Source organism: Drosophila virilis, chromosome 6 (assembly GCF_030788295.1).
Source record: "Drosophila virilis strain 15010-1051.87 chromosome 6, Dvir_AGI_RSII-ME, whole genome shotgun sequence".
Classification (NCBI taxonomy): Eukaryota; Metazoa; Arthropoda; class Insecta; order Diptera; family Drosophilidae; genus Drosophila; species Drosophila virilis.
Window position 1 is genome coordinate 1,560,111 of NC_091548.1, and position 19,051 is coordinate 1,579,161.

The 19,051-nt window shown below is 38.7% G+C and overlaps 1 protein-coding gene across 7 annotated transcripts in view; it reads left to right on the forward strand.

The window, feature by feature from the left end:
- Nucleotides 1-19,051, forward strand: part of Sox102F (transcription factor Sox102F) — a 44,843-nt gene that overhangs the window by 21,383 nt on the left and 4,409 nt on the right. For 5 of the 7 annotated variants that reach the window (XM_070210634.1, XM_070210635.1, XM_070210633.1 and 2 more), the window contains one exon: nucleotides 17,847-19,028. In XM_070210634.1, coding sequence (XP_070066735.1) covers nucleotides 17,847-19,028 — 1,182 coding nt within the window. Of the gene's footprint in view, nucleotides 1-15,723; nucleotides 16,593-17,846; nucleotides 19,029-19,051 lie in introns of those variants that run through there. The other 2 variants (XM_070210638.1, XM_070210639.1) reach the window with 2 other exon arrangements.

Consider the following 19,051-nt stretch of genomic DNA (forward strand, 5'->3'; position numbering starts at 1 on the left):
AGGTGTTTGTATTTACATGTGTGTGCACATGTATAAATGTATGTGTGCTTATGAATGCCTTTTCTTCTCTGCTTTTATAACATATTTCATTTTGCTGTTTTCTATTCATTACATTCATTTTGCATTTCCCTGCTTTTGTACCAACACAAAGTTGTATTATTCTGTTTTCCTTTATTTTCCGCTTTTCTCCATTGTGTACGTATGTGTGTGTGTGGGTGTGTGTGTGTGTATATATGTGGTCTCTGTGAGCATTCTATTCCATTCTGCTTCTCAGAATCCTCTTTCAGCTTTTTTTTGTGCCATGCTTAAATTTTCTTTTGAATCGCTTTTGTGCTATGCTTTGGCATTCAAGCTTTGAACAATAAGCTTTTCTTTCCGTTTTCACGTTTTCTTCATTCTTTTATTCGCCCTGTCCATCGTTCTGCCGACAACTGACGGCCGGAGCAATTATTCCTATTTCTCTTCTGCTTGTAGCTTAAAAGCTTTAGATTCTACAGGGTCACCTCAGATTAGTTATGGATTTATGTATCTGCAAATGAAAAATTATATCCCTTGTAAACTTGTAAAAATTATATCCCTTGTAAACAATTATTTAAGTTCAAGATTTTAATATGGTTGACCCGAATTGAATATTGAAAGTATCTACTATTATAGCAATTGCTGGGAGTTTAAAAAAGAAGGAACAGTTTAATTTAATGGGTTTATTTAATTACTGTAAAATAGTATGCTATGGAAGATTCGTACCTCTAACCAGTATTCATAACGCTCCCACCAAGATAAAAGTTACGTTTCATTAAATCTTAGCTCGTTGTAATCCTTCGTATTGTCGTTGAGGAGTTCAACCCACTCTCTAAGAACGAATATTTGAATGAGGCAGCAGATCCATGAATGATGAGTGCGCAACATCAGCGCATTGCGTGAATGCAGGGCAAAGGCTAATCGGCTTGAAATCACGCTAATGTGATGTTTATCTAGCAGATTTGGTGAAACGAATGGCCCAAGCATGATGGGCCAAAGATTATCTAATGTAAGTGTAACAAAATCTGCATTGCCGCCTCCCAGCGCGGGTTAATTTTTGGACCATTTGGCCTACGTGCTAGGGGGTTGTTTTCTTAGCGCACAGTAAAAAGACAACCGGGTCGTTGCCGCAAATTGATAGTGCCCGTAAGATAAAATCAGAATACCAAGTACACCAAAGGTCCTCATTAAAAACACATTAACACATTTGGTACTGGACCCAAGTCGATAACTTCGAAAACCGGTTTTGGCCGCCCATCACAGTAAAGTTTGTTATTATACGTGTCAGAGCCGGCCGAAACGGTTCACTTTATCTTATAGCTTTATATCTTATCATTATTTAGGACCTCACTATGCTCCTACCATATAAGCATAACGTATCAACATCGGAATCGGGTGTATTGATATCTTTTCCTTTTTTACAATGAGATGTGTTTTCACACCATATTCAATTAAGATGTTCGCTATTCTGCTAATAATGCAATAATTATGTAGTATAGTACTCATAATATCACTTCAAAGCTCCATGTTTAGAAGGGAATTTGATCGTTGGTCTGTGTAGTTTATTACCTGTTGTATGCTGGTATTGCACTATTAACAGAGTATAATAACGGCAGCTGCTAGCTTCCGTTATATATATTTGAATGTTTTAATTTTTACAAATGTTGAATGTACCTAAATTGATTGTATTGTTTTTGTGGGTTACAAACGCGTTTGAATACGTAAATACGTAATAATATGTGTATATAGAATTACACACACATCTATATATCTATATATATATATATATATATATATATATATATATATGTACTTATATACACTCATTTGCAATACAGAAAGTGTTGCGTATACTCTCTCTTAAATACCATGTGCTGCACCATACTTCCCTACGTATTCTCATGTAACTTACCAACAAATAACAGCAATGTCGACAAGTTCGTGAGAAATGCACTGGTATGGGTGTCCAAGAGCATTCTCATAGGTCTGCCAATAGAAAACAAATAAAATGTTCCGTCTCACTCAAATGTGCCTTGTTGTTTTCTCCCTTGTGTATGTGTGTGTGTGTGTGTAGAGTAATCACAAATACACAAGGTAATAAAAGCTCTGTATGAATGTAGGTAAGAGCCTTACATACCATAATGTGTATATCCACATAATACAGTGTTGTCTCTTATGTAGCATGAGGGAAGATATTAACCCGTGCATATATAAAACATAAAACTGAGCATATTGACATTTACGGTAAGAATTCCGCTCTTGGCAACATCTAAAAATAAAACGATTTTTTATCCATGTATCTATCTAATTTTAATTTATCTTGGATACATAACGGTTAACTTTTATCATGTTTTTTAAATATAATTATAATAATGTCGAGTAAAACTGGCAGTAAAAATGTAAGTTGCATTGAAAATTCAAGGACTTTTTGCAAATAAGTATATATTTATATTTGATCCACACAGTTTCCACAGTTGCGGGTGGAATTGCCAAGATCGACGTATTAATTCATTGTTTATGTAGTGATTTCAAAAACCAGTTTTATGCTCATCGGGAACTTAACATTCCTACCGTTCATTATTTATCATCCAAGTAAATCGTGAAATACGTCTCAATTTAATGTTCTGAAAATGATAAACAAAAATGTCTCACAATAACTTTTTATTAGTGATTTTTCCACACAAAGTAACTACAATGAAAATTCCAGCCTCCTATGTCTTACGGTATGTGCTGGGCGTTGATCACTTATCAATCAGACAATTAGTCAGTCAGTCAGTCAGTCAGTCAGGACAAACAGTTTTATATAGTATATAGAGACATACATACAAAAAATATGTAAAAACATTTAAAAACTCTTCAAATAGGTTAATTTAAAACGGTTATCGACCATGCGGCCCCAAACATCCAATTACTCGACTTTTCATCCGTTGGTATGTGCGCACTAAATCTGAACTATATATACAATCATAAACACAAACACACCCTTTTAAAAACATACACACACACAAGCACACTTAGGGCTCCGGCAAAATACTTATTGTCCGTCCATGTGCAATTGCAAATCACACCGGAAATGCATTAAAAAATTTGCCCGCAAATATTCTAATATTAATCAAATTATGCTAACCTTGCCTTGGCCTGCCTTGCTGCGCCGGGCCACCGCCTCAACAGCGTAGAGACGTTGGCATGACAACGGAATCGGGAGATACTACATTGGAACAACGAGAATTCTATTTTTGAATGCGTAATTTATGAATGAATACGGAATTTGAAGTAAAAGCGAAAAGCGAGTGGAGTCGCGGTCGGAAAACTTTATCGGGCCAGCGTTGTAATGTTTGCTTTATTTCAATTATGTCACAAGAGCTCCGGAAGAATTTTCAGTTATCGAATGATACGTTAATATAGAAAAATAAGAACAAATTCAAGCTATCGATTGAATATATCATACACATCAAAATTGGTATACAATTTATCCCACATCCACACCAACATGAAGTATACATACATTCATGGCAGCTACGAATCTCATCATAAACTTAGACGAGCCATATATGTATGTATGGGCGTTCATAGATACATAGACACAAAACTATTTTGCAGATCTGTGTGTGTGGCTGTGCATAGCGAATATGCTGTAGGATTTACAAATGTGTGTGTATTTACGAAATTTATGATCTGTCCATTTGGCTGTTGTGAGCCTATTCATGGCTCTAAACGTAGGTGGTGACTCCTTGGCCAGTCGAAGTACTACGTTCAACATCTATCATCAAAACTGACCGACTGGTTCATATATTAAACGTACGACAACAAGAAAAATATTCAGCACATTCATAAATGTCATAATATTCATGCATTTTTTTAATGTTCATTGTCTATTTCTGCTAGTCGAACGAATAGACTTTTTCTGACTTCGGGTGGGGGTGGCTCCGGCCCAGGTTTGGTTATGATCGACCTCGGATTTTTACTTAATTTGCTTACAGATAATTCCTACATAATATAAATACTTCAGTCAACAAATCTAAAAAATTAAAAATGCATACATGCATATGTGCACATACATATATTACATATGTTTGTATACGCTGGGTTGTTGCGGAAATTATGATATTTTTGTGGAAGGCCTAGGGGACAATACACTGAATTTGGTACCGATAGTATATATTTATTATAAAATTAGAAACTGTCAGAAGCCTTTTAAATTCAAATAAAGAGAAGACAAAAATACATTTGAAACAGCAGCTGTGGCAGTGAGCCACAATAAAGGCGAACAGGCAAACTCCACGATATATTTCTAGACAATGAATTTTTTAAGACTAGTCGGGAATGCCGAACCTAAATACCCTAGCGGAAATATTCATTTTTGATTGCAATGTAGCTCATATGTTGATCATGAGACAAATCATATTTGAAGAAAGTCTTATATTTTAGTTTATATTTCCATTTCTTACTTGTACAAAGAAACTATCCATTGAGCGAAGGAAAGTTATAAATATTTCATTAACTAAACAAGATCTTTCAACGCATTATCACCTGTCGCACTTCAGCATCCAGTCATCCTTATCCTCATCCGCATTTGATTCCGTTGTTTGGGCATGAGTCACACGACTCGCACGAGCCAACGGTAGAATTACAGTGCCTACACACACCTAAGCAACACTATACATCACTATTGTAGCTTGGAGCGTACAGCTGCGGCAGCCATTTGATTTGTATAATGAGGTGAGAAATGTTTTCATATTGCCTTGAATCAGAGCTGATTCTTAATGGCTGAGCACAGTCCTCCATTCGGTTGTAGCTTCCCATTCAACCGTTCTACGCACCGTTCATCATCACCTTTTGGTCAAAGAAAGGGTGGCAGTTGGCCCTGAGCGGATCGGGTCAGATCAGAGCAATAATCTATTCTTAGAAACAGCGCACTTCAAAAAGACACAAAACAAGCAAAAAAAAAAAAAAAAATAAATAACAAAATAAATAAATAAAATTTTAAGCTAAGTGGAAAGAGAGAAGATTAAATGTGTTCTTAGCCCAAGTGGGATATTACTTATGAGTGCAGCACACCAACGGCATCTGAAAATTGTTGATTAGCGAACAATCAGTTTTGGCTGCCAGTCAAGAAAGCTACATATTAATCGATGTAAGGGTCTATTGTCTTGTACCCATTTATATATTTACGTACAGGTTCAAATATAAATCCATATAAATCCAGTTGCCTAGATTTATGTAACGTTTTTCACTGTAACGTAATAATATCCCATAGCCGCACCCACACCCACCCATTCGCATTAAGTGGAGTACTGCATCTACTCAAGCTCAAGGACTTCCCTTTTTCCACAGTCATAAGGGAACGTGCCTTACCCGAATGAAATGTAGCAATAACTGTAGATTTACGTGTAACTATATATGTTTAATCCTTAAGCATGCCAATAGATGGGCAGGTTTGGCGAGCTGATGGAGTGCCAACACGTTCCATGCGAACGACCTACATAATTGCAAATATTAACGAATGGTTTTTAAAGCCCTGGATAATTACTAGATTGGCAGAAACTCGTAACTGTGTATGTCTACATATACATATACAATAATGCGACACACGCCGTTTAAACCGCTGCAACAGGCAAGGTTTTGATGACTTGGACGCCGCTGGTACCGCAAGGATTAGTGTGCGTTTGACGCATGTGGACAGTGTCAGTGGCAATAGCTGGTTAATTAGCAATTCACGTCACCAACCACGCTCCATGCAAAGCCACTTCCTGGAAGGGCTGAGAGGAGCAAGCTCAGGACCCAGCCTCAGGCATTGCTTTAATTGCCAGTAGTTTTGAAAGGCCAATGCCGTTGCATAATGAAGCTGGGGAGGGTCAGAACGGAGACGGAGTCGATGTACATTGCGTAGCTAATGACTCCTAAAATGGTAAACAAATCTGTGGCAAATCGAGTCACTCGTATATATGTACTAAGCATTGCTAGTAACCACAAACAACCCAAGCATACACTTCCCAATCGCTTGCAGCGATCGAAATCCCATCAGCTGTACCCCGTACAGTTAATCTAAATGCAGTACTTCTTTCATATGGTTTGTTCATAAGCCGAATAGTTCCGATACAATATAAACACGATATAAATTGGATAAATACTCTTTTATAAGTTGTGAGAAAGATCAAATGTGCCATGAATTATTATTTTCTTTATTATACGAAAACCTGCATACCAAGGTTCGTGCAACAATAATTTAAACAAAAAATAATAGTGCTGTCTATATCTAACCAGCTTGGCTTTGAATAAAACGTATGTTAAGAATTCACATAGCCTCAAACCCAATGTAAAATAAAGGAGAGATGTGCGTGGTGCGTGTGTGGATTTAGGGAGTGGGTACTATTAAAGGATGATAACGAAATGTTTACACGAGGCTTTGAGCTAGGTAGTAAAGGGGAAAGGGGCGCAGCACTGGATATTGCCTACATAACATACATACATACATGTGCATGCATGAAAGATACGATGCCGATGCTTTTATTGTTGTCGAACGGCTCACTGCCTTTTAGTATGTCTAAGTTTTGGTTGGTAGGGAGGAGGGTGATAGTTTATTTTTGTTCTTTGTCTTTGTTCTAGAAATTCGGATATTTGGTCAAAAATGTCTGATTTCTTATAAATTATTTCTTGGGGAAATCATAAATGTTATATTTAGACATGAACAATATTTATAGTGACATTATTCTGACAGCCTCATGCGCATGAAAATTAAATTTGAAATCGACATAGGGCTTGCAAAGGAGAGGGATGAAAAGAATATTAGAATTGAATACAGAAACGTGTTGGCTTGGCAACGCACTCAGCGCACTCGCTTGTGTACCGCAGTTGACAGATTACAATTTTAATTCGTGGATTACACGGAGAAACCAGAGTGAAACAGAAACAATTGCCATCCAATTGATTTTCACATCTCGCCGCATTATCGTTATAATTTGGCCCTGGGAAGTTTCCCAATTTAGCACCTGCTCGCTTCGTTTTTAAAAACAGCTAAATCTCCTTCAATTTTATAAAGGCTTCAGCCTGAGTTGCTCCGCTATGTAGAGGTCCTTTCAACAGACTCTCAATTTTGCTGAGCGGAAAAACTTTTCGCTTTGACTGTTTTCCCCACAGCGGCACATAACATAATTGGGCTCGTCCTACAAGCACTATACTGTCCGATGTAAGAATTATTGGACATTTATTGTTGTTGTAACGGATGAAGATTGATGATGTCAATTGATGATCGTTATTATCCGGTTTTATGGGAAAAAATCAGTATTTGCTTGGGGAGAGTTGCCAGTATGCCATATACCGCCTGTAAATTTCCCGATCCATTGGCGGAATTATGTTATATTTTTGGGGCTGTTAGCATCATTTGTGTCCCCATTGTTTGATGGCACAAAAAGCCTAAAAAAGCTTTCCTTTGGATGCTACTCTGGCAACAAAGCACGACAATGAGCTTCTAATTTGAATGCTATTTTATCCTTTGTTATTCTAGATTTAATCATCTCCTCCTGGGCTGGGCTGGGCTCGTTTCCCATCATTAGAGTCACCATTGTTTTCGCATATGAATGGGAAGCTCAAGTTCGTTCGCCATTCTTTGACATTGAATGTTTTGTGTGTGTGTGTGTGTGTGTGTGTGTGTGTGTGTGTGTGTGTGTGTGTGTGTGTGTGTGTGTGTGTGTATGTATGTATGTGTGTGTATGTGTTAAGTGTGGGTGTCCTGTGCCCCAGGGGAGGGACAAATTTCGTTATCTCCATGACTAATATGTGATCGAAAGTGAGTGATGGCATATGACAAGGGGCGGGCGAATTTATGTTCAGCAGTAATGGTCTTTGTTTTCATAATCCCACTTTTCTCGTCTTTTTGCTGCAGTTAGAGCTTCAAGACGCACAGCCAACAAACACAATCATATTTTTGTACAATTCATATTTTCAATTCAAATTTCAATTTCCCCAATTTTAACGGGAATTTCCTGGCCAGGAATAGGGCATCACCCCACTCCGCCCCACACTCTGCTTAACCAACAGTCACGAACCGACATGTGGAAGAGTCGTGCGTATCCCGTCAACGTCAGCGTCAGTGCGAACGTGAAATAACTTGTAATTGAATTGACGCGGACGCAGGATGCACAATGCAGTGCTCCTGGGGGAGGAGTTGAGAAAAACCAAACCAAGAAAGAAAAACAATTACGTGGAGCACACTGGGCGGTCCGGGACGGAGGCTAAAACATACTCATTGGATTGACAGTGTTGCCCACTGGTAACAGTTCGCCTTAGCTTTATATAGATTACATACATATGTGTACACACATACATTGGTTATTATTATCGCGACTTTTGCCCGTTACCTTTGCACTTGACATTGGCCGCGCAACGGGTGGGCTCAGGCCAAAGTCCCGGCAATGGGCCTTTTGGAGTGAGTATTATAATTTGAATCAAGCAATCGTCGAGTGGATCAATGTTCACGTCGCACACATTCTTTTGTTTCACCCCTTACGTAGAAAGGTTGTGGGCTTTCTTAATACCCAACGTCACCATTGCTGACACGTGCAGCATGGATGCAATATTTTCGGAATTTAATTAGAGGAAGAGTTGCGCCTCAATGCTGCTCAAGATCAGTGTAACATCAAAAATTAAAACTACAACTTCGATATCCATATAACTAAGCATCAGAGGGTATTATATTAGTAAGAAGTTGGCCGGATTAGACTTTGGTTTAATATGTATATAAAAATATAATAATTGCTCGCATATGAAGATTTTATATAAATTGGACTCGATTCGGTTGTTGCGTAAGAAGACTCCTTCTGCCTGCCTTATTATATAATTACAGGGTATAAATAGTCTAGGGAAGTTCAGTAAAAAAGACAATCAGGGAAATTATTGTACCACTTGGAAAGAAAAGCTTAAGTTCCCAATAAAATGAGTATCACCAGAGCAATGTACGCACCCACCCGCCACAATAAATTATTTTGTATTGTCCTGTATTCAAAGGCAGATTTATACGAAACAACAAACAAAAAGACCAACAAGTAAAAAATAAAAAGCTGAAACAAAAAAGCAGAATACAAGTACAGCAGCAATGCAAAAACGAGCAGTTTATTATTATAATTGAGTTGAACTCATTTGAATTTCACGCCACTTTGAGTCTGAATGAAAATGAAAATCTGAATAATCAGTTTTACATTACATTTTATTATTTCATTAGAATTGAATATATTTATTTACTTGGGCATTTTGATATAAGGTATAAAGCAGAGACACACCATGGCTGATATATTTTCAAACAAAGACTTGCATAACTAATTAAAATCTTTAAAACGGGCAAATACGAAAAGTCAACTAGTACAACAATGAAAATGCAAAGAATGTCTATACCAACAATATATACAAACTTACATTTATTGGAAAGAATATAAGGGGTCTGAAAAGCCTCTTTCTGCTTGTTAGATACATTCAGGGTATGAATATCACATTGATTTAAATGATATCTTAACCAATATTTTTGAAAATGATTTGGTGCTCCTGATATCTTAACAATTATCTAAAAAAAAAACTATATTACAACATGATGTAATTCCCATGGGGCTAGAACATTTTTTAGTGCATTGTTGCTTGACTTCGAGAGTATTTCATCTTCATGCTGCAAATATGTCTTAAGTTCATTATTCTTCTTATAATAAGTAAACATAAATTCACATCAAAGGTGTCACACGAGGGCAGAATATGATTCTATATTTTGCATATATTTGCACAAATTTATTGAGCATTTTTTTACCTGCTCATTTTCACAGGTTACAGTGTATAATAACCTCAACATGTACAAATGTGTTAAAGAACTCGAACATTAACCATTTCTGAATAAGAAAATAAGGCATCCACTACTGAACAATTTCATCTAGCCGTTAACAATTACTATTGGATAACAGAAAATAATTGAAATTTGAATTTTCTTTTCGGAGATATGGAAATAAACAGAAGCATGCTTTACGTTTTCCTCTGCGTTTTAATCGAGGTATCTTTTTGATGGATCTCGGATATTTTTTTGAAAGCATGTAATTGATTTTTTTATAATGTGGACATAAAAGGCATTAGAAGGTACACAAAGTACAAGGGCAAGTCCACAGGGCACAGTCACAGTCACAGCCAGGGCAATAGAAGTAACAACAAAGTAACAATACCGTATTGTTCCACAATATTGATGAATACTTGCTGTGAAAGCAACGCGAAAGAAAAACTTTTTGACAGCGTCACAGTGCCCACCTCCATCACCTCCATCGCACGTCCTACTTCCCCAATTGTGTCCACGTACACCCAGCCCAATTGTTCCACCCACTTCCCACCGCCTGGCGCGACCCACTCGAGTAAGTCAATGAAGCGATGACACAGCGTGTCATCGGTGTAATTTGCAGCCACAGTCAAAGCCACAGGCTGAGCCGCAGCCACCTTTCAACGGATTTGCTCCTGCTTCCTCGGGGATTGTTGTAATATTAACGGTTTTCTTGCCGCTTTAGGCGACAGCGCAATGACAGTGACAGTGGCATTAGATGCGGCCAATTGGGAATCGTCAACAAAAACTAAAGTCGCTGCTTCTTAAGCCGTCGATGTGGTTGTGGCTGTGGATGCGGATGCGTTTGTTAGGGCGCTGGTAGCTTTGACTGTTGTCCTGTTCATCGCCGGTGAGTGCGCAGCTCCCGTCTTATCTACCTCTACATCCTTATCGGATTTCACTTAGGTAGCAGTCACAGCCGGCCGACTAGGCGTGCCAATGAATTTTAATAGCATTCGCAGCCAAATTTTGGCGGTTGCCAATTTCACGATGCTGACAACTTGATAACGATCCGCCCTTACCTCAACAAGCGCACCCTTATCAAAAGACAAAAATTTTTGTATTATCCGAGTTCCAGAATATAGTACTTAAGAACCTATGTGAATAAAATATAGCCATGATATAGAATAAGGATTTCCTAATTGATATTACCCGGTTTCGTCTAAGTCAAATACCGGATTTTCTAATTAACCCTGTACTATACACAACATATACATACCAAGTTTGATAATCTTCTTTGTGTGGTTGAATATGTCTGTAAGTACCGAACGCGCTTCAAGTGTATTAAATTATATTTCATATATTTGCAGATATTTTTTGATAGCTTCTCCAACTCTCAGCAAAACTAAATAATTTGTTGCTTTTTTATCTACGTACGCAAAGCAAATCGGATAGTAGACAGAGGAGCTTATAGGAAACAATCTTTTCATAGTGGCAGCTGTGTATAGGGTATCACCTGATCAGGCACCTTCGAGTTCGTCGCACTTGCTTGTTTAATAATAATAACAAGGATAATAACAATAAAAACGGAAATTGCAGCCAAGCGCAGCCCGACACTTAGGTCCTAAAAAAGACGACCGCGACAACTCTTTCGTAATTTTGCAACCCCCGCGTGGCAAGGTTCATGGCTTGAGGATGTCAAAAGGACGAATATGTGTGGGCAGAATGAACAGTATTTGCAATGGATACCTTTTCATATACTACAAATAGGACGGGCTTAAGTTATCGGTCGTTGTGTGAAATGTCCTCTCATACACATGTATATTTTAATACTCGTACAATGTATACATTTTACATAAAATGCTCACTGGATAAAGTTCACGATTTTAAAACGAGTCAGAAATAAGTATGTTCTTGTTTCGAGTCATTGAGACGTAAAATTTGGAACGTAGGTTCTTTCACTTGCTTATAATTTTTCCAGTTCCCACAAGACGCAGAGGTAAAGTTCATATTTTTCTATAATTTCATGCCCAAAAATGTTATCGTTTAAAACAGAATAGAAGCAGATAGCAAGTCAGGGGTACTTTAGTAGTCGAGCACTCCCGAGGTTGTTTATTCGCGTGTCTACATAAGAACAATTTCTCTTGTATACACTTACGAATATATGCAAGGTTTATGTTCGTCTATTGTGCAAATGTGCTAGTGGAATAAAAGCGAAAAGCAATGGGGAGCATTTGCGCCTCAGCCGCAACCTCCTGCTCCTGTCGCTTGGTGGCAGTCGTCAATGAATATAAAATGAGTGTCTTCAGTGCCATCGGCGTCAACGTCAACATCAGCATGCGCATCTGCGAATTTACTGCGGTTCTTTATCAATTTGCCAGGCGCTTGGCCCGAAAACAACAAACAAAGCACAGCCGCGACAAAGGCCATGGGTGCTTTCTCCTTTGCTACAAAAATCCCTACCATGCCAGCACTCCAATTCTCTCAGTCTGAATGTCCACTTCAAATCTTGTTATTGTGTTGCATTTCGTGGCGTTAATGAGGTGCTTGCTCTGTGGTAATTGTGTACACCCTGTACACTTGAGGTTTGAGATGTCGTATTCTGGTTATGTATATATATACACAGCAGGTGCTACACACCGGTGCTGCAAGTGTTACCAAAATGGATACACAAATGGAGTATAATAGCTTGGTGCTAATGCACCAGGCAAAATGTGGCTTCAACAACCCAATAGAGTATATATCATATTGATCAGCTGATCGGAGATGCTTCCATCTTTGTTTTAGAACGCTTTTGCATAAAAGCATTCCACCCTTTTCACACTTTTAGAACGGGTTCAGGGAACAAAAAGTTCTTACACTGCACACGTAAATACACACATGTGGGTGGTTGTTTTTGATGCTCACATTAATTTTTATACCTTGGACACACTAAAATGAAGTGGTTTTGTGGAAATGAATGTGAAACGCAGAGGATATCAGCTATTTAAACCAACAGCTGGTTCGACGTAGCCATATCTGTCTGTAACGTTTATTCGAGGCTCAACCCAATCTCATTTTGGTTCTCATATCGTTTAGGATATAAGGAACCACTCTCTAAATATTCTTTATCGATATAATGAAAATGGTTTTGGGCTTTAGCTAGGGTAAAGCTAGGTCGTAGCCTCAATTTTTTTAAATTTTTATATAAGCATATTATAAATGTATTTTTAATAGATGGTTGGAATAAAAGCCTCGTGCATGAGAGAGTTGGTCTCCCCGGATTGCGCGTAACCTTGTTTGTTTGAGCGGACCGGCTACTTAACCACCGTCCTGCCCAAAGGACCACCACATAGCGCATAAATTCTTGAACGTAGACAATAATTGGCTACTGGCGCTAAAATGGAATGCCGACGGGATCGTTGTCTTTGTCACGGGAGGCCACTTAATCAATTATCAAAATTAAAAATCCTTCTTTGAAGTTAGCATCCCTGCGCGGATCGGGGATCTCTAGTGCAACTCCATTCAAAACCTTCACAGCCTCAAAACTAAATGAATCGAATCGGAATATACAAATGAAGTACAGTTTAATAATGAAAACAAACAAACAAATAATATGACTGTATGTCTGAGCGATAGAAGAGGTGATACCGGGGCTTTTGACGACGCTTGCCAATGTAAACGAAGAGGAATAAATAAGCAAAGACTATATTACACAGCCAAAATACCTACTACAACAACACACAAGAGAACAGAACGAAGGCAAACAAAATAAAATAACGAAATAAAACAATCAGGAAATTGTCCTTTGATCTTTTCGTCATGAAGCCCACTCCCCGTTTTCGACTCCCAGGACAAACCCAACGCCAACACAAACACAAACACAATCCAACCATGTCAGCGTAATTTTCAACATGCATAGCTGTTGCTGCCGCTGCCGCTGTTTTTGAGGCCATAACCGAAATTAACAAGTTAAACAAATAAAACGAAATAAAATCACATCAAACTCATCTATGTAATTTGTGATTCGTTCGGAAAGATAAACACGCGTATAATCAATATACTAAACAAGACCAATAATGGGGCGGAGTACATTTCCGCCCTTAAATACCCCTTAGCTACAACATGGCCCAATGCAAATTAATCCGTTCTCTCTCCCACTCTACTAGTGACCCTATAGAACACACAACATGGTTAGATTTAATCGTGTTATAGAAATAACAGATAAAGATGCTTTTATGTATACAAATATTATCTTCATATTTAAAGCTCATTATTCTGACTGACGAACTAACACTATAATGCTGAATTTCTTACTGAAGTTATGACTATAGCTGTTGAAAATTGGTTATTAACGATTTTATGATACTTTTATGCTTAACATTCGATCGGGTTGAAACCCAAACCCAGCAAAATCCAAATGTATGTAACAGGCAGAAGGAAGCATCTCCGACCCCATAAAGTACATGTATTCTTGATCAGCATCAATAGCCGAGTCGATCTCTCCATGTTCGTCTGTCTGTCTGTCCGTCTGTCCGTCCGTCCGCCTGTCCGTCTGTCCGTATGTATGAACGCAAGGATATCAGAACCTATTAGAACTAAAGACTTGAAATCTTAGATGTAGGTGCTCCTAGTGCCTGCACAGATCGAGTTTGTTTCCGAAAATCGATAATCGAGCAATCGATATCGATATCCTCTTTTTGGGTAAATAATGGTAAATAATAAGAGCTAGAGCTACCAAAATAGAAATAGAATATATAAATATGCATTTGATGTTGGAAGAAGAGGGTTCAGGGTATTCCCTAGTCGCGAGCTCCCGACTAGAACCTCTTACTTGTTTACCATGTACGGATTGGTTTAGGTCTTAGATCGTCTGATTTTAGTGCAGTTGGTTTGGTTTAGGGTTCGGTTCATGGCAAAAAAAAACAAATTGGGATTACGCGTTTGAACCTTTTCGACCTTAAAACTGGCTTACAGTTTTTCTGACAGGTTTTCTGATTTAATTTGTGTGCATCTACTTTGTTATATTTTTCAACACTGTATTTCATTCTTTGTGTACGCAATACACACTGAAATTTATTTATATATGAAAGTGAATAAATATATATAATTTGACATTTACTTGTATAAAAGTAGGTTTGCACATTAATTAATATAACAGGTGCGCAGGTAGGTGCACACGAACAACATGTACTCAAATACTACATGTTATTTATATGCATCAGTATGAACATACACGCATACTTGTAGCCTATTGTATATGTAGGTGTGTATAGACTGATTGTGTGGAGACGGCACTGCTATGGGGCATAAAGAAGTCTAAGTTGAAGTATGTTTTACATACAGACCTGCTGTACAGTATTTATATTATTGGTATGTGAACATGTATTTAAGTACTTACATACATATGTATGCACATATGTATGCAGATAGGAATCACTTTTACGGCGGATATACTAACAAATCTGCATTTGTTTATTTACATGCATATACATACATATGTAAATATATCTACAAATACAAACATGCAAATAAGCGGGAATGTGTATTTCTGTCCTTCGCTCGCCGTCAGCCAACCGAAACGCAATGCGGGTACAATGGAAAATAATTGACGAGACAATTGGCTGAGACAAACCAGGCATTACCCACCGCTGTTGGCGTATCTATCTAGGGTTGCCTCTGCCGATGCACGATGCACGATAAGGGGAGGAGCTTCAGGTTCAGTTTCAGCTTCGGATTGCTCGTATTGTATTAAACAATACCGTTTGTGCGTTGACGTTCGCAATTGCGCTACCTTCGCACTCTATTGATTTTTGGACTGGGTGGCAACAACGGCGGTGTTTTTGAATTTCTCGTCAGCAACTTTTATAAAAATATGCTCATACAAATGTATATGCATATGTATATGTACATCTCGCTTGAATATGTATAGAACATTCATATATGTATATATGTATGCATCTATGTAGAGCAAGTCTATGTATGTATTTGACACGGAAAGATGCGCCACCAACCATATAAACCCAGAAAACTAAGGAAAGAGCGAACTCTTGTAATTCGTGAAACAATGTGTGCGCAATGAAATCGCGTACCAACAATTGAATGCACGCCCATCAGTGTTGAGAGAAATTCAGGTTGAGAGTTTCTGCGCACCGGTTTTCATGCTCTTTCTCTCTGCGCATCTCGTCAATCTATTATTTTATTTGCGAGTGTTTCATACATATATTTCACGCACACTTTCGCACCGGTTGTGCATATTGAAAATGCTCTTAAAGACTCTGATGTCACAGTCGTCGTACTCTCCTGCTTCAACTCCCACTAACAGACATGCGCAATAACGGATGGCAAGACAATTCCAGTGTTTTATCAGAGCAACAAGAATTTTCATGGCGTCAGCATCAGTTCTCTGCGATGTGTCGATGTTAGCAGTAAATGCTAACACGAATGCGAGTGCGAGTGTGAGTGCGAGTGCTAAGCGCCGCTAACGAAGACCGCGCGCTGTGGAAACGGGAAGGTAACAGTAACAACAGCAAAAGTTGAGGGACAAATGTAAAACGTTTTGGCCCTGTCTTTGGCTTCTGAGCTTGCCTTGCGCACAAACAGCTTGGACTTAAATGGAGGCGCGGCCCGCTTCGCCTTGCATGGACGTTTCATTGTGTTGGAAAAGACAAAAGCGCTAGAGGCTGCAGCGCAAAAAAATCGAAACGAAACATAACTGTTTCAGCCAATCACGCGAGGTGCTGTAGACTCGCGAAACTAAGACGTGGTCAGCAGGGAGCAAGGCGATTTCCAAGTGCGCACCTTCACATATACATATGTACGTATGAAACGGTATCTGTCGGCGCACCAGCATACAATCCCGGGATTCATTGTTATCTCGAGATTTCATTCGTACAAATCCAGCTGCTGCCAAGTGTTGTTAAAACGGTCCTCTAACCGATGGAAAAAAAACTAAAAAAAAATTTTTTAAAAAAATGTTTACCTGTGCTTGAAATATATTACAAATATCTTCTAAGAGAGATTCTAAATGTATTCGTCCTGAATAAAATGTCCGACTAAACTGTGACGAACGCATCCCATACCGTTAGACCAACGAAGGTGAAATATTGACTGATGCTGATGAAAACGGGACTTTGGAAAATTCCATATGCAAATGGGGGACACGGTGGTCAAAGCTTAAATTAAAACATTAAAAGCAACGCTGCCAACCATTTCTTAAATTAAAAATACATAGAGCGCTTATGGCCAAAATGTTTACCTCAACTAGGATAATCCTGATTTTGAACTCTGTGTCCAATTAAAACGCGTAAAAAATGTTAAAAGTATTAAAGAATGCCTGTATCAGCAACACCTGAAAGCCGTTCGAGCCATGTATGTCAATCAGTTTGACTATCCGTCCATCTGGCTATATGAGTGCTTGGTATCGGAGACTATATGATGATAAAAAAAAAACAAGTAAGAATTTCTAGTCGGGAGCTCCCGTCTAAGGGATACCCTGAACCCTCTTCTTCCAACATCAAATGCATGTATTTATTCTATTTTAGAAGATATATGTCAAGTTTGGTGACTCTAGCTCTTATTATTCACCAAAATTGCCCAAAAAACAGGAAATCGATATCGATTTTTATCGATTGCTTGGGAACGGAGTAAGTTTTCGATTTTCGGAAACAAACTCGATCTGCGCAGTCACTAGGAGCACCTACATCTAAAAGTAAGTATGACGCAAGGATCTCAGAACCTAAAAGAGCTGAAATTTTAAAGTGTAGGTGCTCCTAGTAAATAATAAGAGCTAGAGTCACCAAGCTTGACATATAGCTTCTAAAATAAAATATATATATACATTTGATGTTGGAAGAAGAGGGTTCAGGGTATCCCCTAGTCGGGAGCTCCCGAGTAGAACCTCTTACTTGATTGTATTGAGATATATCGGGAATATATATTTTATTTGTATTATATTTACAACTAAATATATAAAATGTGGCTTATACGCACATGGGTTGAGATCTTCAGATCTGTTGTTACTTACTTTCAGTTCTGATTGCCGATTACCGACTGTCTTGTTTCATTGTAGGCACAATTTGAAAGCATGACTGACATTGAGGCAAATATTCAACAGCAGCAGCAACAGCTCCAAAATGTTCAACGAATGCACCAGGAGAGCTGCCTGCAAGAGCTGCACCAGCAGTTAAGTGCTCAATTCGGAACAGGCCGGTTCACGGCGGCGCACCATCAGCATCAACGGATTGTTCCCACAGTGCCAAGTAGTCTAGTACCATTTCTACCATTCCTGCGTCCTCCCGTGCCCACCGCCGCTCAGCAGCTGGCTCACATAATGCCCGGTCATGTGGCCCCGCAGTCGCACTATAGTCAAAGTGACAACCACAATAGCCATGTTCACCCACACGCCCACAAGCTGGCAATGCAACCGATGTGGCCAACAGCGGCCGTTGCAGCAGTCCACATTCAAGCGGCTCTGGCTGCAGCCGCGGTGGCTGCCACCAGCAATAATAATAATAATAATAATAATAATAATAATAATAATAATAATAATACTAATAATAATAATAATAATAATAATAATAGTAATAATAATAATAATAATAATAATAATAATAATAATAATAATAATAATAATAATAATAATAATAATAATAATAATAATAATAACAATAATAATGGTACCAATATTACCAATAGCAGCAATAGTAACAACAACTCCATGATGTCTCAAACTCAAGCTGCCCGAAAATATTCGAATGCTGATCCGACAGATGCCTCGATAGATGCACATACGATAGGAACCGAATATGGTATTGAGGATGGAGTGTCAAGATCGGAATCGCCCATGAACAGATCCAATAGTGCAGTCATGTTCACGTACAGTCATAACACGCCTCCTGACTCTCCCCAGGGACGATCTGGGGTGCCAACAGTTAGCGTAAGCCACAGCACAGACAACGGTTTAATCTCAATAAATTATCCATCTTCGCCGGAGCGTCAAAATTTGGCCAACAAGTCTGAAGTCTTAAGCTCTGAAATGGATGCGCCACTTAACCTTTCTAAGCCCAAGGGCTCCCCTGGCTCTTCGCCGATCAGTTCTTGCTTAAGGGATCAGCGGGAGCGCCTGACCCCCGTTGTGCCAAGTCCACCGTTGAACTGGCAGCAGATGAATCAAACGGTCCCTGTCGCCTCCCATCAGCATCAACCCTCAGCGTTGTTCTCCGATGTCGAGGCCAGCTACTTGCAATCCCGCGTAAGTAAAAGCAATTAACACTC